The following is a 16,846-nucleotide window of genomic DNA, read 5'->3' as shown; positions in this document are numbered from 1 at the left end:
CTCTGACCCCCCTACCTAGAGTTCGAAATCCAGGAGTTGGGCTGGGAAGCCGCTGCCTCTTCATTTTTGCAGGTCGTTTTTGGCGAGTGGTAAAATACCGCCCCTATCCCGACAAGATCTCACTTGATGGCTGGGCTCCCGTCTTCAACATCCGTTATGGTCCTTATGGGACGTCAGTTCTGGCCAGACTTTCTAGCCACACACTGCCTGCTTTACTGACGATCTGGCCTACAGGCTAGATTGAATTCAATCCTCACGAATCGTCACTCGAACAGCCTCCACATCCACTTTCAGTCCTTCTCAGCAGCAGGGGTATCAGTTCTGGGTTTTGGCCGACCTGCTCCCCAGCCACGCAACAATGATGTTACTACCTGATTCAGTGCCCTGTCTACAAAATCTAGATTTGGTTCTTTCGCAAGCCGACTTTATTGTCGGATTAGGAATAGGGAAAAGACCTATCCGGCAACGCGATTATACCCATGCTTGTTAGGACGACGTAGTGCCGAGGCCTAGAGATCTGCTGCGACCTTGCCTGGATTAAGAAGCACCCGCCGATTGCGACTCCTGACAGGGTTTGAAACGAGCAGGGTACTCAAAACAGGGAGGAGACTCATCAACGGATTACGAGGAGAGTAGATCTCAGAGTGAAGTTCAAAACTAGTCTAGATTGGTTACTGGTAGACTGCGCAATGCAACTGTGCGGAAGAGATCCTGTCTAGGCAATGATTTCATCGTTTTCGCCGTATGTCTGTTGCTTGAATTGATGTCCGCGTCTTTCGTTTCAATATCCTTGTGCCTCTCAATTCTCGTCAACTCTCTGGCAGAACCAATCAGCAAGCAAGTCACAGAATTCCAGATCAACGCAATTCATTCTGTTGTTGTACATAGTCGTTTCTGCAGTTCTCCCGGCTCATTTGTTCCCAATGTCCGCGAACCTGGTGCTGCACTAGGTCGGTCTCGAAGATAGAAGCACCGGTAAAATCTGCGAGATCTCAGGGATACCAACCTACGGCATAGCACACCCTCCGAGCTCGTTGCTGGATATACATCTAGGATACGAGAATATTTATTGGAACAAATACTCTAGGCACATATGACTTCGCGGATTTTGTGGTGGATGCGAACGAGCCGCTGAGACCGTAAAATGGCGCCCGATGCAATGAGCACTTTGTCAAACCATCGAACAGAGGGCTGCGAGAAAAGTTGCGCTAAGAACCTACTACCATTGCATGTTCGTCCTGTCTACCTGGTTGAAGTCTGTCAAAAAGATGCAATCGTTCCCTTTTCCAACGGTCTCCTCATTAAACCATTCGCCAACCAGAATCGTTCATCTCTTAGATGAGATTTGAATGGTTTGACAATGTGACAACATCATACCTCGCACGGAGTTTAAACTCGAGACTTGACTGTCTCCGTGAACAGTCGTGTCGAAAATCAAATGTTCTTCTTACTGCAATATCCCCTTTTCAGGACCTTGAAAGTCACACTGCGTCGATTCCCTCCTTGGTCCGTTGCCAAATCCATGCTTTCTGCTGCTATTGCCTGAGTTCGAGACACCCTTGCATCCAGCTGCCAAACTTTCATGTTGTCTTCAGGGCTATCCAGTAGCGCATCTATGCCTGGGTCTGGTTCGTTGCAGCTACGACGCAGAGATATCGTAGATGGCATCGAGTCCTAGGCCCAACTGAAAGGCCGCTTGCGAAAAAAAGCCATGTAAATAGTTCTAAGCAGAAACAGGCTAGTAATTGACTCTCCCTTAAAAATTGGTTGCTGATTCATGTTGTCGAAAAAGAGGAACTCCTTATTTCTCTCATAAGCCTCTCGAGTGGACCACGGACGCACGTTTAGTTTAGGTACTTTGTTGCTAGTGACGAACGGTTCCAGCGCACTGAGTTTTGCAGGGTGCTCTGCATCCTGAACAGACCAAGATGTTTGACATTGCATGTCAGAAATTGAATTCGCATGCAAGACTGTGTTCTGTTCCGGGCAAAGTGATTTAAGGGATCGGATTTTATCGGTCTCGAAGTATAAATGAGATGCCAAAACTGCAAATTTGGGGAGCATTCTGGGATCCGTTGTCATGCTTTGGAAATGTCGCATTGCGAAAAGCCACATCTGACACCAGCCAGTGTTGAATTGAGCCCCTGGCTCGATGACGCGGAATTCGAGCGTCAAATCGGAAGTTTGGACAGGATAGTGGTTGTCCGATATCGCATGTGGTCTGAAGCTGGCTAAGAGAATGTCATGTAGGCTACCGTGTCGAGGAAGCGATACAAGGGACTTGATGCAGTTCGCACATTCCTCAAGGTACCTGAAGTGTTTGAAGAACGTCGACAGCGAAAGTACCACGACATCCAAGCTGCAAAGGTTTTGCCAGATCGAATTTCGTTCAGTTTGGTCGAAGTTTCTGAACGCCCGGCCGCTGGACACAATGTCGCGGAGATCTCGTTCATCTCTGGTGGAGAAGCCAGGACACTTGAGCTCCAAGAGCTGCACTGTATCCTTGTCGATTTTGACTAGGTTGGACTCGATTCCCCCAACGACGTGCAGCCAAATATCATAGATCAGTTCCAAATAATTGACAATTTCCTGTACGTATCGTTAATCCGGTCCAGTCAAGAAGACGCTGAGAATACAGACCTCATCGCAGCGAACACTAGTGAATTTGTGAAGACTGCCCGTCAACATACCCGATCGAATGCCTGGGATACCCGCCAATTTTTCGAATGCGCGACGGAATTGCGGGTGCTCGGCGATCTGCCTCACGCCCCTCTTCTGATTAGGAGATAATAGGTCTTCCAAACGATGGACCTGACGGGTTTGATGATTTTTCTTGTGCCGCAGTATCTCAAAGAAGGCATCGCTCTCTATGAACACTCGGTTTGTGGCACAAGAATCGTCAGCCATCATGAAAATGTGATCTGCAGGTAACTCCCTGTTGGACCTCTGTGCTTCCACCTCTTCTTTGTACAGTATATGTACATAATATAGTACAGTAAAAGGCGTAACGGGCTTCGCCAGATTTCAAACTTAACATCTTTTGTAGTGGTGGTGTGGGGTCATGTCAAACATGGGATAGCAGATTACAGCTGTACTAGCCAAGTACTGATAGAGCAGCCGCTATCAGAGTTAAGATGCAAAGGCCAGAAATGGCTTACTGGTAATCCGCCATTTCTCTTTTCTATTATGGGTTTCAAAGCTGGTTCAAACCGTCGTTTGTCGGGTTCGATTCTGGCTCTGTTAGCAAAGGCTCCACCAATGACTTGCACTTTACAAGAGGCGTCTACTTACCCATGTGAGTAGCAACTCCACACCACCACTACTAAAAGTGTTAACTGCAGGGTTTGGCGACGCCCAATACGCCTTTTACTGTATTGATCATGTGTTGCTTCCTCTTGGCAACACACTTCATCTTTTTGGACTTGACCCACACAGGCTGGGCCCATAGTCGTTTACGGTGTACATGCGACCACGATCAGATGTGCGAGAATGACTGCTGTTGAAGCCGGTTATGGATACTTTGGAGTAGCTCTTGATCACGCGCTGCCACTCGCACTGTCGTTTGCCATCCTGTCCCAAATTTTTGTTTGCAAATCAACCGCTATAGCCAGTACCAGAGGTCTGTGGAGACCCATCACAGCAGTTTTCGGCTTTTCAAACATTGAGAATGTTTGTGAGAGAGGCATCCGATGCTTATTGGCTGTCCAACTATCTTTCATCCTGAATTGGCTCTCCGTCTCAACGCTACATAGATAATTTTGGTTGATTAAACATGGTGGTCATGACTCAACGGCCGTTCATCCGTTCCTGGCGTAAGCCATTTCTGGAGTGATCAATTTAGGTCCGCTGCCGGTGTTCTGTGCGAGACTGCAAGTATCCGCACTGTCAAAAAGAGTCCGTGCGCTTGGAGAATCAAAAGAGTTTAATCCAACAGGATGTGCTTTTTGCACATAGCTGGTTCACCGACGCAATCAAAACTTTCACACATGAGAAGCCTGCGTCGGCTCTTACAGTAAGATGCGGTGTCCTAGCACTAACAGCAACCGCCCTGCTTTGCCGCGTACTCTTTCCGCAGGTCCAGTTCCGCCAACCGCCTGGTTCTACTACCGGGTTCTATCACCTGGTTCTAAAGAAGGACATACTCTTCTCTCTTTGCCTCTCTGGTGATAAATTCGAGTGTGACTTTTCGTGCTGGAGACTTTCCTGTAGAAGGGTCTTTATGTTGACTGGATGGGGTTCCTTGATTGCTTGTTCTTGATTCTTGGTGGTGGCCTAGTTCTGGTGGGATGCCACTATCAGATGAAGCGACTGGCACCTGTAGATTGTCTCGACGAGGAGTACAGAAGAACGCCAAGTGTATGGATCTGCAAATGAATAGGCCAGAAAGTCTCCCGCCTCCCGTGCTCAGTTGCTGGTCCATGATGTCAACAAACATCGACTCAGCGGCGTCCGCATAAGATGTCTGATTTAGCCACGGCCGAGAATCATGCTTCGAACTATAGGCATCGGTGAAAAATTCGGGTGATTCCTGAGCTGAATCATTGTGCTGAAGGTCCGGGAACGTATGGGAAATCTTGTCGGCCACAGCTTGAAAGCTCAGAACGTCGTAAATATAGTCTTTCGGCGGTCGAGCCATTGTCAATGCTTGCTGCGCAACTTCCAAATCTGGGGACATAGACTTCAGACAACGAATATCCTTCGTATCGAACCCCAGTTCCGATGCCAGACTCGCCAGCTTGGGAAGTAAGCTTGGATTCGTTTCCATCTGTCGGAAATTTCTCATCGTCGAAAGCCATAACTGCCGCAACCCAAGCTGGAGACGAGCGTCTATCTCAATAGGTCGGTAGGAGAAACTCATGTCGGACTCCTCAATTGGATACAGGGTTTCATCTCTTATCGAATGCTTGAAGGCCCTCGTCAATGCTGACCTCACAGTGTGTCCATCCTGAGGTACAGCAACCAAACGCTTCATCCATTTTGTGCACAATTCAAGGTACTTGACGTCGTTGAAAAATGTTGTCAGCGATGGAATCGTAGAGTTAATGGAACAAATATTTTTCCAAATGACAGTTCGTTCAGATTCGTCAAAAAACCTGAAGACACGACCGTCCAGAACTGCGTTCCGAAGCAATCTTGCATCCTCTGCTGGAAATCTAGGGCACCGGAGCTCCACAGACTGGACAGTGAATGAATCAATCTTTCCGAGATTTGACTCAATATTCCCAGCAAGATACAGCCATGTGTTGTATATATGCTCGAGGTAATTCACAACTTCCTATGAGGGATTAGTGTGGGCTTTGCTCTGGAGGGGGAAGGACGCAGACCTCGTCGCATTTGAGAGCGATGAGCTTATTGAGGTTGCCGATCACTAGGCCCGATCGCAGACCCGGGATCCGTGACAAATGGTCGAAGGCGTTGTAAAACGCTTGGTGTTTAGCTATCTGTCTGACACATCTCCTCTTGTGGTCCGATAGAGAGGACTCTAGTCGATGCGCGACTCGGTGATCATTGCGCTTTTTGCTTCGGAGTATTTTCCAAAAAGCATCACGATCTGTGAGGTCGCCCTCAAAACGTCTCTTGTTCTTGGTCATCGAATCGATCATGACGCTTCATGACGCTGGACGTTGAATGTGGAATCCCGGTTTAATTCCCCTTTTGAATGTACTTCACAATTCGGAGCCGGTCCTGGATTTATGCGTTTTCTCTAATCATACCACTAAGCCGGCCTCCCGACATCACTATCGTGCTTCCAGATCCACGTACCCAGCAGCTTGCGCTACCGTCCACGGCCATGTATGTGTATACACCAGAGTTTTCACCCCGTCTAAGCCGCATATGGCTCTATCCTCTGTTTCATACTTTCTGAACACTAGCAGACAGTCTACGTCTCTTCATCGGGCGCAGCAGAACAGGGTCAAACAGATACTTGCCACACTAGGCTAGCGTCGTTGGAAACATGAGGTAGAAGGAGTCTCATGGAGCGAGCCGGGGCGGTGATTGAGTACGCTTCTGGCTATTGAGTACGCTTCTGGGCTTTTGAGCGTACAGTAGGTTCAACCAGGATAAGATTTAGCCGAGACACATGTGGTTTTGTTATGTACATACGTATGTGCTGTACGATACAGTAGATTGTGTGAGGGTCACGGCTGTAGAGATCAGGTTCTAGGTAGTAGGTGGATTGTGATGACCCGTAGGGTCAGGTCTAGATACAAGATGCAACGCGAAGAAGAGGAAAGAGAGATCGCGCCGTGCGAGCAGCGCGTCGCCGCAAGAAAAGGGGTCATGGCGAAGCCATGACTCGCGATTCCCCTGGCACCACCCTGGCACGCGATCCCGTGACAGATTGTGACAAAACGAGAGTGCTTGGGTTAATGTACCAATGTCCCCGCTGAGCCCACAAGCTAAAAGGCAAACTGCTCAGTCAGAAACCGATTCCCAAGCTACTACATCACCGAACCGTGGCACATCGGCTACGTAACCCGGAAAAAGTATGTGATGGGACGGCCCAGCCATACTGTCCTGGCCCCTATGGTCATTTGTTTGGATTGCTCTCAAAAAAGACTTCAGCGAGTTCAATGTTACTGCAGTAACGGGCCTATTGGCCCCGGATGAGGTCGTCTGGACACAAGACTATGCTGTAGTAATTACAGTGTGAGCTTCACAGCTCCAGAAAGTTGGGTTGATGGTTGATATAACAGATGGATTGTTTTAATGACCCGTAGTGTCGGGTCTAGACGTAACGCGAAGAAGACAAGCGAGCGGCGCTTCGCCGTAAGAAAAGGGGTCATGGCTTCGCCAAGACTCCTGACACCACCCTGGCACGCGATCTCGTGACACGCGGAACGCAACTAATGGTCCAGAATCTGGTATTATGTACCAAAGTGCTCCTGACTGTCTTACATCTTTGACCTTGACCGAAATTGCAATAGCTGTTCACTGCTCGAGCTGGGCCGGGAAACATGGGCCTGTAGCGGATGTTAGCGTCAAGACTGTTCTAGGTCCTCAGCGAACATGTGCAGTCTCCCGTATACATATGGACTACGAAAAGCCGACGACTGTTGTGAGAATAATACATAAAGTATCATTGGTACAATAGTATACTTATGAGATACCAAACATGAAGGCTTCTATCGTAACGGGTCGAAGATGTAGGACTCGAGACTTTTGAGAAATGATTTGAGTTCATACTAAGATCTGATATGATTTGATATGATTTGATGATTTGATTATATCCTACTCGATTTTGGCCGCTTTAGTCAGCAGCTATGCCCGGATAGCGGGGTTTGGCCAACAGCCGACGCGCTCCGGGTGTATCCGGGACGCCCCACTTCGCCAGTGCAAAACACTGGCCAGCTGTCTCCAAATTTCCCACTTTGCTCTCCAACCTCAACTACCCTTGGCTGCCACCTGGTGTAGTTCGCGGTTCTCTGCTAATGTACATGCATGTCTAGGCTCCATTGAGGTCTTCCTCCTCGTGCAACGGTTCAGCGTACCTACAGTCTCGTCTGGTGTGCGACTCGATCCCGTGTTGCCCAAGGATCTCGGTCTCTTCTATGAATCGGATTGCCTTGGCGGCTGCTTTGCGCTTGTTCTGTATGACCCGGAGATTGTGTCGTCCTGGGAGGGTTCCGAATTCCTGGCGTCGGAGTTGTCGCAACCTGCGGCATCGCAGCAGGATGTGCGATACCGTTTGTCGTCCTTCCCGGCATGGGCAGTTGGCGTTGGTGATGCCCGGTACTCTTCGGTTGAAGAGGAAATCCTGGAGCCCGATCTTTTCCGTGCGCATCTGGACCAAGAGTGCGCTTTGGCGTTTACTGAGGCCTTCGTGGAGTTCGAGGACCTCCTTCGTCGGCTTCGGCGTGAGACGGAACGATGTTCTCCCTCGCGTCTCGGTTTTCCAATTGGTTTGCCACGCGTGGTGGGACTGTTTATGCGACCATGTCTTGACTGTCGACCTGAGCTTGAACAAGTCTCTCGGCTTGTCTGCCCTGGAACCTGTCTGTCCGTCTGGCCTCCATCCCGTCGCCTCCTTGGCTGCGATATCTGCTGCTTCGTAGCCCTGGATGCCGACGAGGGCAGGTACCCATCGGAGCTCGACTTTGAGTCCCTGCTCTCAGAGGGCTTGTGTCTTTTCTGCGATGGTCTTGAGAAGGTACGCGCCGGACTTCCCCTTTGGTTTGGCTGACGATCTGATGGCGGCCTGATTGTCGGTGTGTATGAAGACTTTGCTTCGGTAGTTTCCGCTTTCCTTGTCTGCCTGCGCCATCTCGAGGGCCAGAACGATGCCCTGCAGCTCTCCCGCGTAGACTGTCGATGTCGTGTCGTCCCCCATGTGAGATTTCCTAGTTTGCTGTGTAGCTGTGCAGACTGCTGCCGCTCCGATCTGACCGTCGATGCCGCTGCCGTCTGTATAGATGTGGGCTGCGTCGGTGTTCTTTTCCAGGCAACGTTCGTGTTCTTTTTCGGCCTGCTCCGTGCCTCCGGCGATGTGGATACGCGGTCCCTGCCACCACGGAGGAGTGATGAAAGGCGGTATGTGCTCGTGTTCGTGTTGTTCGCTGGTTATACATTGTCCATCGTGTATTCGGTTTGTTATCGTCTGTCTTGGGCTCGTTTTCTTTCCTCTGCGTGCGGTGACTTCGGCCATGCCTACTCTGCTGATGGTGTCGATGTTGTGTTTCCATATCTGTTGTTCGACTGGCAGGAGGTGCATTTCCACATCTAGTATTGGGAACGAGGTTGCTCTGTATGCTCCGCACATTGCCCTGACTGCTCTGGCTTGGAGCCTCTGCAGTCTGTTCAATGTTCTCTTCGTGTAGCCCATCTCTCCCCAACCGCTGTTGGACCACAGCGAGCATGCGTACATCATTTGTGGTATTGCAACGCCCTTGTAAATCGTTCTCATCTCTCTCGTCATCACGCCCCACGTGGAGCTGCCTAGACTGCTCAGTGCTGTGATGGTGTTCGTGACCTTGCGTTCTGTCTCGTCGATGTGTTGTTTCCACTTCAGGGCTGAGTCCATAGTGAGACCGAGGTATTTACAGGTTGTTTTAGGCTTGATTTCTCCCCACTGGCTGTGGAGTGTTGTGCCTATGTCGATTCGGGTTTTCGCTCTTGTGAAGTGTGTAAGCTGGAACTTTTCGGGCGCGAAGACGGACGCGTGAGTGAGAGCCCACGTCTCGGCTTTCCGAAGCGCTTCTTGGAGCTTCTGGCAAGTTTCCTCAGTGCTGTTTCCCACGGCTAGGATTGCTACGTCGTCGATGAAGCCGGTGGCTGTCGTATCTCCGGTCTCATTGCAGCTGTCCAAGAGATCTGCGTTGTAGAAGAGGTAGAGTATTGGCGAAAGAGGCGAGCCTTGTGGGATGCCAGTGTCGAGTTTGTAAGTTTCGGACCGGAACCCGTCCACGTGGATCTCCGTCTCCCGGCATCCCAGGAAACTGGCAATCCAACGCACCGTCGCTTCGTCGATGCGTCTCTTCCTTAGGTTATGCAGGAGTCGGCGGTGCGAAACATTATCGAAGGCGCCTGACACGTCCAGGAGAAGTAGGCTTGCTACCATTCCCTTCCCTGAACCCCAGGCTTCGTATATTTTATCTACGATTTGATGTAGTGCGTGTTCCGTCGACCGACATCTTCTCCCGCCCATGTGGCTATCTGGCAGCAGTCCATGTGTTTCGGCAAGGTAGCTCAGTCTCCTCGCTATGATGGCATCCATGATCTTGCCTATCGTGTTGAGGAGCGCTATCGGCCTGTATGCTTTGGGCACTGTATAGTTGTCTTTGCCTGGCTTCCTGAGTACCACCGTGGTGGACTTTCTGAAGTGTTGTGGGCAATATCCTAACCGGAGACTCTGGTTGAATATGCGGGCGAGATGTGCCGTGATCCATGGTCTCGCCACTTGAAGTGCCAGGTTCGTGATGCCGTCGGGGCCCGGGGCCTTCAGCGGTGCTGCTTCCTGGATGGCGTCTTCTACTTCGCTTTCCGATACTGGCGGCAGGCCAATCTGGTTGCTGTACGATGTGTTGTCGATGTCTTCGAGGTTTGCCTCGGGTGGCGGGGGGAAGAAGGTCTCCTTGAAGAGTGCTGCTTTCTCCTCAGGCGTTGTGGCGACCTGAGACGTGTTGGGTTTCTTAATTTCCGGCGTGACGGTTGGCGGCTGGCTCTGTCTGTTCCGGGCCCATTTGGCGATCTTCCATAGCGATCTGGGTGATTCGGCCGCTGTTTCTACCGCTTCGCGATGTGCTTGTTGTAGAGCTTTCTTTATGACGCGACCTTTTCTATTCCGTGCCTCTCTGTATGCCTCCCAGCTCTCCTCTGTCTGTCGCTCGCTGTAATCGCGGCGGAGTCGTTTCGTCTCGGCCAGGATGGCTGCACACTGCTCGTCCCAGCCTCTCCTGGATTTGGGGGAAATGATGCTGGTCGGGACGGCCACTCTGGTGGCGGTTAACAGGGCGTCTGTGATTTTCTCTACGTATCCGTCGAGCGCTGCCTTCGTTCTTGGTCTTCGTAGCTGCGGCAACGATCCCCGGAGCGTCTCGACGAATCTTTCCTTATCAACAGCTTTCCACTTCCGTTTCTCCTCTCGTTGTAGCTCGGTCACTGCTATGTGCAGGGACGTCGCTATGGGTAGATGATCGGAGTCATGGCCGATGTTGTTGTCTACTTCGCATCTGATCATTCGGTCAACGAGACCTACAGTTACGAGACAGAGGTCGATAGTTGTCCGGTGATCTCCTTCTTCGTACGTTATGGTTCCCGCTCTCAGTTGACTCGTAAGGTTCATGTCGTCCATTAGATCTAAGAGCTCGGTTGCTTCGCGGTCCGGCGCTCGGATATCGCTGCCTCCCCACAGCTCATGGTGTAGGTTGAAGTCACCGACGACGATTTGCTCGACGTGCTGGTGTGTTTCCAGCGTTGTTCGTAGCTGCTGTAGGACCGGCTGTCGATCTTCCTCCCGCGGTGACGGGTTGTACACATTATGTAGCACTAGGCTTGTTTCGGTATCGTCATCTGTTGCGATAATCAGAGTGCAGAGATCTCTGCTGACCTCCCTAAATTGCCATCGAGAGTGGTCGAGCTTCTTGTTGATGAAGAAGCAGACCCTGGCTTGGCCTCTTTCCTCGCTGCAGGGGTAGCACAGGTGGAACTGGTCCTTGGCCGGATGGTGTGTCGTTGCGCTGTAGGGGTTCCTCCACGGTTCCTGAATAGCAACTATGTCGTAATTATCGATGTTCGGGTCACGGAGAAGTGCCGCCATGACGGTATCCTTCGATTTTCTTACGTTGTACTGTAGTATTGTGAGTGTGTGTTGTGCGTTCATTCGCTATCGTCGACAACAATCTCCATCGCTGTGCTGTTGCTTATCGTCTGCGTGTCTGTCATCTGCGTGTTGGGGTCGAGCGCCTCGAGCGCTCTTCGCGATCGGATGATTGTGCGTCTCGGACGCGTATTCTCTGCAGCTACGGTAATCGTCTCCTCCGATTCCTGGGTTGCTGTCGGGTTAGGCCTCTTCTGGATCTTCTTCGTTGGGGACCGGCTCCGGCTCGGACGATTCTCCTGGGATTGTCCTGGTTCCAGTGGCGGCCGTGTGATTCTCGGGTTCGGCCTGGTCCGGGTTTCCGGTCCTAGGGCCGGGTGTGGGGCCGTTTGTTCTGGATGGTACCTCGACCGTTGGCCGTAGGCGGCCTTGATCTTGGCCTTCTCGCGGATCCTGGTAGGGCATCCGCCGTGCCACGCCTCGTGTTCACCGTAGCATGCGGCGCATTTCCTTGGGGTCGTCGTGTCGCTTTTCGAGGGGCAATCTCGGGTCGCGTGTTCTTGCGCGCAGTAGCCGCATGTTATTGTTGCCTTGCACTGGGTTCCTATGTGGCCGTATGCGCAGCACTTGAAACACTGCCTCAGACGGCACTGTCTGTCATATCGTTCGCATTGGAACACCTGGCCTTGCCAGATGAGTCCCTCGTCAATCAGTTTATTGGCGTCTTCCGCCCTTGAGAGCTCCACAACCACTGATGATGCCGTCTTTTTGCTGGCTGATTGGGTCAGCCAGCCTACGTACTTGATGTCTGCTCTGGGGATGAATGCCTTATTGTCCTGTAGCAGGTCGTCTCTGATTTCTGTGAAGCGATCCATGTTCATGGAGCTGGTTCTGATGCCATGCGCTAGCACTCCGTAAGTTGGGATCCGCACCGCGGCTCCGTTACCGATGTGGTTTTCCCAGTCCTCGGCAAATTGCCGGAGGACCTCCATGTCTTTCGTCGTTGCTGTCTTGACGCTCAGGTCGCCGCTCTTGAGTTGATTGGCAGACACGGTCTTGAGCTTGCGGATATGCTCGTTGCTGCTTTGTTCGATGGCGCGGTCTACGTGCGCCTTGAGGCTACGGGGGTTCATGGCTCTTATGCTGGCAATGGTGATGGGGTCTCTAATGTTCACAATGATCTCACGTAGAGTCTGGGTCTGGGACGCTCTCTGGTTATAGGGGTTATGCATGCTCCCTGCAAGTCCTCCTCGGGCGGCTACGCTAGCATATGACTGCACGGTGTTCCCCTGATTCATCGGCTCCAGTGCTTTAATATCCTTCACGACCTTGACCGCCAGCTCGCTGGCTTTCCAAGCCTCCTTGGCAGCCGCGTTGGCCGCGCGTGTTGTGTTGGTATTTTCCTTGAGTTCGACCGTGTTCTGCTGCATGGCAATTCTGATGCTTCGCGTGTCGCGGGTGGTGTTTTCGCTGGCTGTTTTGGTTTCTGCACGTAGGCTTTCGATGGCTTGGTGGAGGTGTCCGAGTTCGGGTAGGTTTTGCATTTTGACAAGCAGAGAGAGGGTTGCGATGAGCGTGGCCCTCACAGCTTGCGGGTTGAGGGGTTGTCCGTTTGCGGTATCGATTGATTTGACTGCTGTCTGAAGGTGTCTGTTAAGTTGGGTGGCATGCTCTCGATGTTGCGTTGGCCATAGTTGCTCCTGGGGCCATGGGGTTGCCATGGTGCCTGCGTCGCTTATGGGCTTCACGACGAGCACACGGCTGTCCAATTGACCTTTCGGAGTGTGTTGTGGCGCTGTTTTGGCTCCGATTTCAAAAATTTCGTTCTCGCTTTTGTTGATGTTTTTGCAGTACATGTGTCCCCGGCCTTCTTCGACTCTACTTCCAGCATTTGCTCCTTGAATAAGCTTCATCTCTTGACGTGATGCCGAGGCCGAATACAGGGAAGTGAGTAATCAAGTTCACCGCCTGCTGAAAATGGCCCTCGATGTGCCGGGCTCCATACCGCCTGCCTGACTGAATGTAATGTCCGTGCTTGATCCGAGACCCTGTCAGTCACACCACCTTCCTATCTAGACGCGCAGGAGCCTCACCGTTACGACTCACCGCCTTCCTATCCAAGGCATGAATCCTCGTGAAACCCTGCTCTGGGCATGACACCGCCTTCCTGAATCCGCACCGTCCAGGTGGCGACTCCGCCAGAAATCTCACCGCTTGCTCACAATGCCAAACACCCCAGTGCTACGGTTGGCGCTTGTTCACCGCCTACGGATCGAGCGGGTACCCGTAAGGGGCTTTCTACACCACTTACCGAATTGCGCAGTGTCCTCAGGAGCTTTGCTCTGGCCACCCACACCCCCTTCACTTTTGAGCCAAGAGGCTTGACCCCCCAAGCAGCATTTGTCTTACCTTTTCACGACAAACCCTTAGCCAGACCTACTATCCAGTAGGACATGCTGATCTATTCACCGCCTACTCGGAATAAATCATTATCTTGCCTGTTGCCCTTCCACTGCACCCCACCTTACACTACACGTATTGCAAAGCCCTTATGCAACTCATCACAAGCGCCATGCTGATAGGTTCTGTGTTCTTTGCGCAATGTTTCCGGACTAGAGATGCACTCAGCTGCGCATGTCGCTGTTCTTTTGCCATAACACTTGATTAGCTTGATTGGTCAGGTTGGCTGATGTCGCTGAAAGCCCCGGATCCCGATGGCATCACCAAACTGGCACTTCGAATGGGGAGAAAATGGTGGCGGGACACGATTGTTAGGTGGGGGTCAATGGAATGTATTGATGTAAATGAGGAATGAGTGGCTATCGGAATATCCCGACTATCTTTGTAGTGCAATGAAGACCCCCTATATCGGCATATTCTTGGCAAACTTAGTTATGCTTGTGTAAGACCATAGGGTCCCCCTAGGCATGGTGTGACAATCATTGTAACGAGTGCACTGGGATATGCCTGACAAATGGATTGCATTACACCTCGTGCGCACATCCTCCAACTCGAATATTGTCCGAAACACTCCAGGAAGTCCACCACAGTAGGGTTGAGAAAGCCAGATGAAAAAACTACACAGCGCACAAGATATACAGGCCTGATGGCACTCTTCAACACGGTTGAAAAAGTCGTGGATACCATAAATAGCACAAAGACTGAGCTACCCTGCCGAAACACCCGGGCTGCTCCCAGATAGTCACATGGGCGAGTGAACACGCACTGCATCAATCGTGTACAGATATACGAAGCCTAGGGCTCAAGGGAATGGCAGCAAGCCTATTTCTCCTGGCCGTGTCAAGCGCCTTCTATAGTCCTTCGCACAGCTAACTTCTGCACAACTCGGGGAAGAGACGTGATGACGAAGTGGCGGCGTGTTGAAATGCCAGTTCTCTCGGATGCTGAGGTTAAACTAAGACGGATCGCCCCTATCGCCGATAGCCCACCTTTTCTACGACGCGGATTTCTTGAAAAGCTGCAATGAAGCCGAAAACATGACTGAAGCCCGCTGGGAGCCTCGTTCAAGCTTAGGTCAATAGTCGAGACAAGGTCGTACAAACAGTCTCACCCAATTTGGCGAACCGACTCGGAAAAAGAGATGCGAGGGAGGACGTCGTTCAGTGTCACGCTGAAGCCAACGAAGAACATCATTGAACTCCACGAAGGCCTCAGTGATGGCCAAAGCGCACTCTTGGTCTGGATGCGCAAGGAAAAGATCGGACTCCAGGACTTCCTCTCAAGATTTTACAACGCCCACTGCCTCTGCCGGGGAGGACGACAAACGATATGGCACATCAAGCTGCGATGCGGCAGGATTCAACAGCACGCCAGAGATTCGAAGTGCTTCCTGGAAGATACATCTTCCGGATCATACTGAAGAAGCGCAAAGCAGCCAGCAAGGCAGTCCGATCCGAACAGACCGACATCCTTAGGCAACACGTGATCAAGTGACAACCTGGCAGAACCTGGGATACCCTTGCTTAGGTGAAACTCACCGCATACAGTCATTACTCAGTTAACCGCACAGTCGGGCCAGGATTGCCCTACTAGGGATAGATGCCACTCGTTTATATAGATCTACTGCAGGCCCAGCAGGTCGCCCTAAGAAAGGGAACGAGACATATCCCCAATTCATTATGCCACTGCTGACCATACTGAAGATCTATCACAACCGCACAAAGCTGAGTATTGGGGGAGACTGAGGTACTTGGAACCGTCACACGAGGAGCAAGACTTGAAAAGGGCCTAGACACATATATAAAAAATAGCAGAGAACCGCCAAATACACTTGGTGGCTGCCAGGGATAGATGAGGTTGGAGGGCAATATGGGAACTTTGGAGACAGCCAGTCAAGTGGCGAGTTCGGGTGCTACGGGTTAACAGCCGGAGCGCGTCAGCCGCTGGCCGAACCCCACTATTCGGGCATAGCTGCTGACATAAAGGCGGCTGATTAAATAAACCAATCTCTAAGCAACATGGTGTGCCTTACTCGAACCCCGCATAAGCTGACCAACCTCATCATAGCTTCCATGGGTAAGAAAGTGAAACGGATGGCCGAGTCCAAGACTCTCCTTAAGGAGATTGCAGAGTAAAAGTTCTTGGATATCTCACCAACGCAAGATGAGAACTGACTATGGCATACAAGGCTTTTCAATAAATCAGACCATGCCGACGTCAAAATTCGTATCGGCGAGTTCGAGTTGCCGGCCCACGGCTTAGTCCTAGCGGCTCACAGCCCATACTTCAAGAACGCCCTCAAGGGCAACTTCCAAGAAAGCGAGAGCAAGACGTTTGAGTTCCGCGAAGGAAGTGCACATGCGGAGAGGTCCGACTGTTTCACTCCATCATGCAAGCTCTGCGGACACGAGGCAACAGAATCACTCTCTTCTGGCTTCCATCAGCGATAGAGTCAGACCTGGCGCAAGCGGCCAAAGCAGCAGCAAAAGACAGTACGCGACCGAACAAGACACCGCAGAAACGACCGGCCAGAGCCTACTCGACGGCACTTAGGATCGCTTTACAGAGCGTGCGACAGAAGCACGGAGCCTTGCCCCACAACGTAGGAGCATATTCGAAGAAGATCGATGTGGCTTTACCAGGAAAGCATACACGCGAGCTATACGATGGACTGTCCTGGAAAGAAGCCAGTATCCTGGCGCAACTGCGCACCGGCATGGCAAGACTGAGTTGGTACCTGCACCAGATCGGTGCGGCTGCCTCGGCGCAATGCGCCTGCGGGCAAGCGGCAGAAACGGTAGAGCATTTTCTCTTCCGTTGCACACAGTGGACGGCACAACGAACTCGGATGCTTCAACAGACGGAGTGGCATAGAGGGAACCTATCGTACTTTCTCGGAGGAAAAAACGCGTCCGATCCTGATGACTGGTCGCCAAACGTAGATATTGTCAAAGAGACGATCAAGTTCGCCATGAGCACGGAGAGACTAGATACACAGATCAGCCAGCAGCGAAACCACACACCATCTACATCAACACACTAACCGACGACATCCCCCACGCACCCTCGTGCCATCGACAGCAGGACTAGCTTCGGCCGCCGACGATAGGACGCCGAACACTTTGGGAG

The 16,846-nt window shown here is 51.6% G+C and overlaps 4 protein-coding genes across 4 annotated transcripts; 1 reads left to right on the top strand and 3 right to left on the bottom strand.

Moving 5' to 3' along the window:
- Positions 1-1,641: 1,641 nt before the first annotated feature.
- Positions 1,642-3,113, bottom strand: BDZ83DRAFT_105342 (uncharacterized protein). The gene is made up of 2 exons (XM_060501049.1): positions 2,641-3,113; positions 1,642-2,589 (listed from the first exon to the last, which is right to left on the bottom strand). The coding sequence occupies exons 1-2, from the start codon at positions 2,908-2,910 to the stop codon at positions 1,675-1,677; spliced, it is 1,185 nt and encodes a 394-aa protein (XP_060359357.1). The 5' UTR covers positions 2,911-3,113; the 3' UTR covers positions 1,642-1,674.
- Positions 3,114-3,972: 859 nt separating this feature from the next.
- On the bottom strand, positions 3,973-5,591 carry BDZ83DRAFT_710329 (uncharacterized protein; the record flags this gene model as incomplete). The annotated part of the gene is made up of 2 exons (XM_060511587.1): positions 3,973-5,275; positions 5,325-5,591. 2 exons carry the CDS (start codon positions 5,589-5,591, stop codon positions 4,127-4,129), a joined length of 1,416 nt encoding a protein of 471 aa, XP_060359356.1. The 3' UTR covers positions 3,973-4,126.
- A 1,740-nt stretch (positions 5,592-7,331) lies between these two features.
- Positions 7,332-8,697, bottom strand: BDZ83DRAFT_638808 (uncharacterized protein). Its single transcript, XM_060509383.1, has 4 exons — positions 8,654-8,697; positions 8,084-8,228; positions 7,688-7,924; positions 7,332-7,636 (listed from the first exon to the last, which is right to left on the bottom strand). The coding sequence occupies exons 1-4, from the start codon at positions 8,682-8,684 to the stop codon at positions 7,552-7,554; spliced, it is 498 nt and encodes a 165-aa protein (XP_060359355.1). The 5' UTR covers positions 8,685-8,697; the 3' UTR covers positions 7,332-7,551.
- Positions 8,698-15,743: 7,046 nt separating this feature from the next.
- On the top strand, positions 15,744-16,297 carry BDZ83DRAFT_638801 (uncharacterized protein). The gene is made up of 2 exons (XM_060509382.1): positions 15,744-15,848; positions 15,906-16,297. The coding sequence occupies exons 1-2, from the start codon at positions 15,790-15,792 to the stop codon at positions 16,165-16,167; spliced, it is 321 nt and encodes a 106-aa protein (XP_060359354.1). The 5' UTR covers positions 15,744-15,789; the 3' UTR covers positions 16,168-16,297.
- Positions 16,298-16,846: the final 549 nt, after the last annotated feature.

The sequence above is a fragment of the Colletotrichum acutatum genome (assembly GCF_030867785.1).
Source record: "Colletotrichum acutatum strain CBS 112980 chromosome Unknown BDZ83scaffold_150, whole genome shotgun sequence".
NCBI classification, from domain to species: Eukaryota; Fungi; Ascomycota; class Sordariomycetes; order Glomerellales; family Glomerellaceae; genus Colletotrichum; species Colletotrichum acutatum.
This window is presented reverse-complemented; position numbering and strand designations above follow the sequence as displayed.